We start from the raw sequence: 8,366 nt of genomic DNA, 5'->3' as shown, positions 1-8,366 counted from the left end.
TCGGTTGCATTCAACGACGTTTTTGTCAAAACTCGACATGATTCAGCTCTTTACCTGCCAAACACGACATATTCCAAATATGTTCCAAATTAAAATCCCAATTTACAAGAAAACTTTCTGAAATAGATTTTTATACGTGATATTTTCAAGGAATATTGCACCAGATAAATTCAATTTTTTAGATTTATTATTCTTTTTAATATTCATAACATTATTTATAAAAGTTATTTGTGTAACTAAAAAGGTACATGTTGCACAACAGTTTTGCAGCTCGAGACGAAGTCGATCAAGCTGCAATCATGCTGAGTGCAACAAATATGCTTTTTGCACATGTTGAACACAACATTTTTTCTATGATCGAATTGAAATTCTTTTTATTTAGATGTTTATTAAAAAGTTTTTACAGTAATATGTCGGAGTTTGAATAATTCAGTAAGGTATTTAACGAACAAACTTCATTTCCAGTAGTCTTTTGACTTTTATTTTGATTTCTGCTCGTGGTGGTCTCGGATTCTTGTTCTTCACTTAAAACTCTTTTCCGGAATGCTGCTGCAAGGTGTCCAGTACTGGTACTTGGTTTATCTTCCAGGATTTGACAAATGTTTATAAAAAATTACAACTTTTTTCTCTTTAGTTAAAGTCGTCATTAATAATGTCGCAAGGCGTTTATTCAAAGTAACTTATTTTTGCACTAGTGCAAAAAATTTGACTTTTGAGATATTGTAAGAATAACTACATTTTGCACGATCGTACAAAAAATAATTTTGTGTATTCTGTATTCTGTAAAATTTGCTTTGATGGACTTCGTCGGGTTGTTTAAACGCCTGTATGGAAGTTCTATTGTCGGGAATTGAGTAAAAAAGATCAAACTCAATCAATAAACAACAAAATCATCGGAATAAAAGAGTACGGGGCCTAAATAATGCAGGTACGGGCCTGTGCGGGGCCCGGATTCGCGTACCCGCGCCACCCACGGCACCGACCGGCTCAAAGACGCGCCTGGTGGGGCCCCGGGCTGCGTCCCCCTCGTCCAATGGCGACGGAGAATTGCAGCGGATCGCCGCCGCCCCGGGGGGAAGCCCCGCAGTCACGGTGGGGGAGATACAGGAGTTTCGGAGGGAAAATATCGATAGAGGCGCGTATTGTGTTCAAAAAGTTGACGTTTTAATACATATTCTGCATATTTGTGTTGGGATATAATAGGAGATATGTATAGCTGTCTCTATATAATATGAAGTATACCATACGATAAAAAAATCAGGCTGGAGAATGACATTCATTGATAATTTTAGCGAGGTCAAGCCCTAGAAGTCATTACTTGGCTCTGACTCTTCTTTTTTACTGCCACTTGCCCTTAAGGGTTTATTTGTTATATTGAATTAAAACGATTTTTAAATGGTTTAATTTAAAATAAGAGGAAAAAAAAATGTTGAAATAGAATTGTGTGTTAGGTTATACGGGGTGTCCCAGAAATAAGTGCATGTATTTTAAGGGGTGGTAGATCTCGATAAAAGAAACATATTTTCTCTTTATCGTTTTTCAAATAAGTGCAAAATAACGGAGTTATTTTACTTTGAAAATTTCAAAAAAAAAATTATTTTTTGCTAAAATTTTGAGAACCACTGGATTTTTTCTGGATTTTCTTTCTTGTAAATTTAATATAATACCTGTATATGTTGCCATATTATCAAGAAATTATGTTTTTTAACTAAAAACTAAAAAAAATCTCCAAAAATTTTTGTAAAAAAATTAGAATTTTCAAAAAAAATTTTTCGCGAAAAAACCCTCGTATAGGTATAATAACAGGCGTATTTCTGGGGTTGAACTGTACTACCAGTTAAAATGCTTGCACTTATTTCTGAGACACCCTGTATAGAAACGTTCTATCCTTTTGTAATCTTTTTATAATTAGTTTTAATTTTTGGCAAGTTTTATATCAATATTAGTTTTGATTTGATAGTTTTATGTCAACTGACGTCTAGAGATTTACCTCGCCAAAATTATCATCGATTGTCATTCCACACCGGTCTATCGCGCCGTTTTTTTCGATCATACTGTGCCTTAACTCCAAAGATCAGGTATTTATGAAATATTATTCCGATTCTACTGCCAAAACGTTCAATGGATTTGAAATAAAATTATCTAAAAATACTATGATATCATAATCTATATAGGGTTGTTTTTTGAAATACAGTCTACCATTTTAAGGACGATTCGTCATAGAGTTGATGAGTTGAATTATTATTAACATAAACACTTCGAATTTCTTATGTGGCGTTTTCTCAGTGGCGTGCATACCTATAATGTACCCAAAAAGGCAATTATATTCGCAATAAGCATGCTTATCAGTTATCTTATTTTTATTCTAGAGATTACCTAAGATATATTTAAATCATTTTTGACTACTTACTTACGATTACTTACTGTTATCGCACAATTTCTATACCGGGTGCGTCTCAAAAGTGGGTAACCGTATAACTTTTTTATTTTTTCAGAAAAAAAACGAGATTTGGTATGTTAGTATATGAAATAAATTAGGATTGATTGGTGTATTCAGTTGTTTTTGGTCACTTCCTGTTTCACCGGAAATGACTACAACTTTTGATTTTTAAATGGCACCCTCGGTATTTTCTTACTTTATTCGGTAGAAAATGACATTCTGAATAGAATGACATATCATATGTCAACTTTTGACATTCTCGCTTAATAAAAAAATTGTATTTTAAAATTCAATCTAGAGGGCCATGGCTATATGTTAAAAACACTAATTCTTCATCAAGGTGAAACCGGAAGTGGCCGAAAAAAATTGAATACGTCAATCAATCCTAATTTATGTCATATACTAACATACCAAATCCCGTTTTTTTAACAAAAAAATAAAAATGTTATAGGGGTGAGCCACTTTTGAGACGCACATGGTATAAAATTTACCATAAAGGCGCTCCATTTGATTTTCTTTATATTGTTTTTGCAAGGCTAAACGATGACCGATGGACAAAGAAAATAATAGAATGGAAACCAAGACATAAAGCATTCAGGAGCAGAGGCCGTCCTCCAACCAGATGGCATGAAGACTTAAGGTGTATCCACAGTAACTGGATGCAAATAGCTCAAGATAGGGAGTTATGGAAGCAAACGAGGGAGGCCTACGTCCAGCAGTGGACTTTAGTGGCTGGTTGATGGTTGATGATGATGATGATATTGTCTTGAATGAGGTATTAAAAGTAGTGTTTTTGCAAATCTTCTGTGTATACTCTGCTGACCGCAATGGCTGGAAGGTCAATGTATAAGAAAGAGATAGAATAAGGAAGTAGGTACCTAACGCGTGATTTAATTTCGTCCGTGTCGACCGCTGTCCTGCGCAGTAATGTCAAATCTGAAAATTCTTTTACCAATTTAGAGTAAAAATAATTATACTTATTTAATTACTTATGCTATTCTTATTTTGCCAATGTTTGCCTACCTTGCTATGCATTGCACTGCACGCCACTGAGTTTTCTTATTAATTTTTAGGCAAAACTCTTAATCAATGAATGTATTTAGTTAAATATATTTTGTGTAACATTCAAATTCCACCCGTGTTATCAACTTTCAACAGATTTATTCTACAGCATCGCCTAATCACTTCATTTATTGCTCATCGCAGTATTCGATCTAATTGGTCTCAAAGTTGTTTTTTTATTTAAAGACAGTAGGTACAATTAGTAGTATTTTGAATAAAATAAGATCCATTAATTTGCAATCTTAGATTGACAATTTGATAGCCCAACAACATCATTTCTTGCCATTTGAGCGTGCTCGGGTGAGGTTGTACACCCCCAAAGTGTTGAAGCACGCGCCGCCACTGCATTTAAAAGTCTATAAAATATTTAAATCGACCGGCATTTTTTTTGAATGAGAGAAAAAGGCCATGAAAAAGACGCATTCTGTTACAAATACACGTAACATATTATGCTTCTTGTCCCTTCACTGCTCGACTCTACATCAGCCTCGGGCCCTGTTATACCGAGGGGCACGGCCGCGAACCCCAGGGGGAGGCGCCACCGGCGCAAGCCCGACCAATGGCCACGAGCCCTTGCTGCCCTGAAGGGAACAGAAACAGCGCCAAAGGGGGGTAGGGGCCCCCCTAGCCAGCGGGGTCCGCTGATAGTCGGGCAGCATCCAGTCGCGAACCGCAGCCCTCAGGTGTCGAAACGTCCGTCGTGGTGTTGTTGCGGCGGTGTCTTGCGAGATGCTGTAGGAAATACGGCGATAAAAGACTGTACCGAGTGTGATTTTCGTGGAAAACTAGTGTTTTTGTAGTACCGAAGTGGTATTAAAATTAAATACGTCTCCTTGTATTTGTCCAAGCAATTTTTGTGTTTTATTCAACGGGAATTTGTTAAAATTTATAGTTTAGGTAGTACCTCAATGATTCGTTAGTACCAAAATTAATATAATAAGGTAAAAAGTATTTTTTTTAATTCTTTTAAATAGGTAAATTTGTGGAGTATTTTTTAAAGAAGAAAATAATATAATTCTAATTTGATAAGGTTTATATGTATAGGTGGTACCCTTGTGGTACTTTATTGAGTTTTGGTAGTACTAAAGTGACTCTAAAGTTTTTTTCAATATTTTTAGTGAATTCTACTAACTCAACAAAATTGTCAGCTAATTTTACTATTTTATGCGACGAATATTCGGCTACTTCAGTGCTTCGCCTATTCGGCCACTTTTTTTAATATTCGGTATTCAACCGAATAGTGCACATTATTCGGCCGAATACCGAATACTAAACTATAAAAAAAATGCACATAAAACTCTAAATTATAAAAATAATACGTAACATTTATTAGTGCTAAGTTGTGATGAATTAAAACAAGCTTCTCAGCAATTAATATATTTAGAATTTAGAAATATATGTAAATGATATAAATTAATTTTTATTTCCTAACAAGATGTGGAATGACTTGAATGTAACACAAAATTCGTATACATATATTTTTTTACAATATGATCAAAAAAGAACGGCGTCAACGATGGCTATGAAATGAAGATTGATGTCATTTTTAAATTTTGTAAAATTATATTTATTGGAAATATCATCGATCGTCATTTCCAAGACAACTGGACGCGGTTTTTTTCGATCATACCATATGTAATCATATCATGGTGGTACATTATAGTTAGTGGTGTCCAAGAACCCCATCAATATTACGCTCTGCTGAATAGTTGCCGAATATTCGGTATTCGGTGCAATGGTACAATAGATCCAACGCATATTACCTAGGTATTCGGCTATTCGGAAAATCCGCTATTCGGTGTGTCTCTATTATTTTAATCGGCTATTTATTTCTCATGCATTTTTATTAATAGATACATTTTTATTTTTCTCATTAATGGCAGAAATCATTATTCGTGGTTCTAAACCTAAACGTATACAGTTTGTTATCCCTTATTATGCTCCCTAAATGAGTGTAAAAAGTAAAAGCCTCTAGTGCTCAATAAAATCATAATTTAATATTTCATGTTTTAGACTCCAGGATAATATGTAAATCTACAGGACCTTTCATATATCTACTTTTTCAACCGTCACTTCAATAACCTATGTGCAAAATTTCATACTTTTACCGGATGGTGTATTGTCATTATAAACAGGAAATCCCATGCAAATTTTGAACTATCCAAATATTGGTCCTATTAATTTTACAGCTAAGTCGTAAATAAGTTTTTTAAAGGTCTGCCTATGCTCAATACACATGCCAAAGTTGAACAATTTTGGAAAAGCCGATTTTAGGCAATTTAAGAAAAACTGCAATTATTTTTAAATTGAATTTAAACTGGTAATAATGCATTAACGACCGTACATCTATTCAGGGCGGCTGTTAATAGGATTATGTGGACCAACATGATTGCCAAAATCCATAGAGGATAGGCACTGAAAGAAGAAGAATAATGCAAAACCAGTCAAATGTCAACATACTTTAAGTTGCCAGCTTATGATTTTATCATTGTTAAATGTAATTTGTTGTGCTCTCCAAACTACAACATCATAGTACCTACGCTTAGTGTTCCCGAAATGAATTTTTGTAATTTAAAACTGGTTCGAATAAGGCAAAAGCCTAGCGTTTAGAAAATACAATTTGACATTGACAAAACTATAGGATGACAACTTAAGGTACGTTGACATTTGCCTGGTTTTGCATTGTTACTTGTTCGGTGATAATTTAAAAATAGATACAGTTGTTCTTTTACTTAAAATCCTTGTCCAAAATGTCCAAAATTGGCATGTGCATTCAGCATACGCAGACCTTCAAAACTTCTATTTACAACTTCGCTGAAAAATTAACAGGGGAGCCAATATCTGGATAGTGCAAAATTTGTATGCGATTTCCTATGTTTACCACGCCTATGCACCACCCGGTATATCAGAATAGTAATGAATAAAAAAAATAATCTACGATTTCACTATCGTTAGAAATAAATTTTCAAAAATCATATATTGCTCTTTAGGGAGGCTGCAACGACGCGCGACGTCCCGTAATCCTGCTGTAAAAACATAACAATTGGTTTTTTATATATAAAAACCAGCTATTATGTTTCAACAACAGGATTACGGGACGTCGTTGCAGCCACCCTTAGATGACGTGATTGGTGTAAAGGTATAAAAAGTGCCCAATGAAGTTATAATTTAATATTTCTTGTTTTAGACTCCAATAGGAACAAATAGAAATTTTCATATACTTTTTCAATCCCTAAAGAATGATTAAAAAAATATTTTGTTTTCACTTTAAGAACCTTTGTGCAAAATTCCATACTTCTATATGAATAGTAACTCTAAGTAGGTAACTCTAATTTGATACTTCTATATCGAAAAGTACGAAGAATTAATAGTAATGAATATATTTATACAAACTTTCATCCATAATTTTACCATCCTTATGCCGGGCCAGACCAAGCCGACAAAACAATGACAAGACAGAAACATTCATGTTTTTCGACAAAATTGCGACAAATTCAATACATTTCTGCGACATTTTTGTTTTGTTTCAAAATTCGGAGACTTTGGATGGCGTGTGCTGCCAACAGTAGACCAGTGAAATCATACATGGTTAATAAAACTCATTCGCAACAACTAAACTTTTGACTTTGTTGTACTTTTGTCCTTGCGGTGTGGACAATTTGTCTCAAGTTTGTCTTGTCAGAATTCCCCATTTTTTGTCGCAAGTTTGTCTTGTTTTTGTCTCAAAATCTGTTTACTTTTTGTCGCCTTGGTCTAGACCCGGCAGTAGGGGACGAACGAATGAATTTCCAAAAATCTATGCTTAGTTCACCAAGTTTACTTTTTCAATAAATAGCTATCATGTTCTTACACTAAGAATTAAAACAGTCCTATAAAGGGTGAATCTTAAATAAGTGCAAATATTTTCAGGGCTCCTCCAATCTCCAATCCAAAATAACCGAGATATTAATTTTACTTTGAATATTTAACAAAAATATATTCCTATTATTACTAACTACTGGATCTTTTCTGGATTTTCCGAGGGATTTTCTTTTTGTAAATTTAGTCTACTACCTATGTTACCATATTATCAACAAAATCTTTTTCCAAATTTTCAAAAATTTTTTTCGCGAAAAAAACTCAATAACCGAATCTGGGGTCGAAATTAAATACCCCTAAAATATTTGCACTTATTTAGGATTCACCATCAATAGCTGAGTGTTCTCTAGAAAATACTCTTCAAATCTCCGTTAAATTTTTCATTAATTTTTGATTTTATTCCATAGCATCTGTGATATCAACATAGAAAAAAAAATATAGCAGAAAAAATATCAAGTCTCCAAACTGACAGTACACTTGACTCAATTTGAACTAGACAGATGTTAGACTCAAAAACAAGAAACACTTATTCAAAATAGTTCAGTGAATTACCTGAAAACTGTACGAACCATTATTGGTACGAACATTATAATATTTTGGTGGACTATTTATAAGTACCAAAGTGACTATAAGAAGACAAGTAGCTGGCATCGCCGCTGGTATTGATTCCAAATACCCCGGTGGTGCTTACATGACATTTAAAGAGAATGGCATGATGTCCAGATTTTACCTCAACTCAAATTCTACACTAGCCAATTACCAACAATATGAGGTAAGTGTTTTGATTTAAATTATTATTATCTAGTATTATTCAAAAAAAGCGGGTAAAACCAACCAGAAGAAAGAATAAAATAGCTCCTACCTAACTCTTTTAAATATAGGCCCTATTTTGTTTCTTCTTTTTATTAACGACATTGCTAACATAAACATCAGTGGTGAAATATGTCTTTTTGCGGACGACACTAGCTTCACTTGGAGCAACAAGGACGTCACGGCATAGGATTAT

At 34.0% G+C, this 8,366-nt stretch overlaps 1 protein-coding gene across 1 annotated transcript in view; it reads left to right on the top strand.

Annotated features, from left to right (window-relative positions):
- The first annotated feature begins 4,179 nt into the window (after nucleotides 1–4,179).
- LOC115877924 (transcription factor AP-2-epsilon) overlaps nucleotides 4,180–8,366 on the top strand; it is a 73,588-nt gene continuing 69,401 nt past the window's right edge. Inside the window, exons 1-2 of the mRNA XM_030894274.1 lie at nucleotides 4,180–4,443; nucleotides 7,768–8,132. Coding sequence (XP_030750134.1) covers nucleotides 8,052–8,132 — 81 coding nt within the window. The 5' untranslated portion in view covers nucleotides 4,180–4,443; nucleotides 7,768–8,051. The remainder of the gene's footprint in view (nucleotides 4,444–7,767; nucleotides 8,133–8,366) is intronic.

This window comes from Sitophilus oryzae, unplaced genomic scaffold (assembly GCF_002938485.1).
Source record: "Sitophilus oryzae breed Bouriz unplaced genomic scaffold, Soryzae_2.0 scaffold_1499_pilon_pilon, whole genome shotgun sequence".
In the NCBI taxonomy this organism is placed as follows: Eukaryota; Metazoa; Arthropoda; class Insecta; order Coleoptera; family Curculionidae; genus Sitophilus; species Sitophilus oryzae.
Note: the sequence above shows the minus strand (reverse complement) of the source record. Positions and strands in the feature narration are given on the sequence as shown.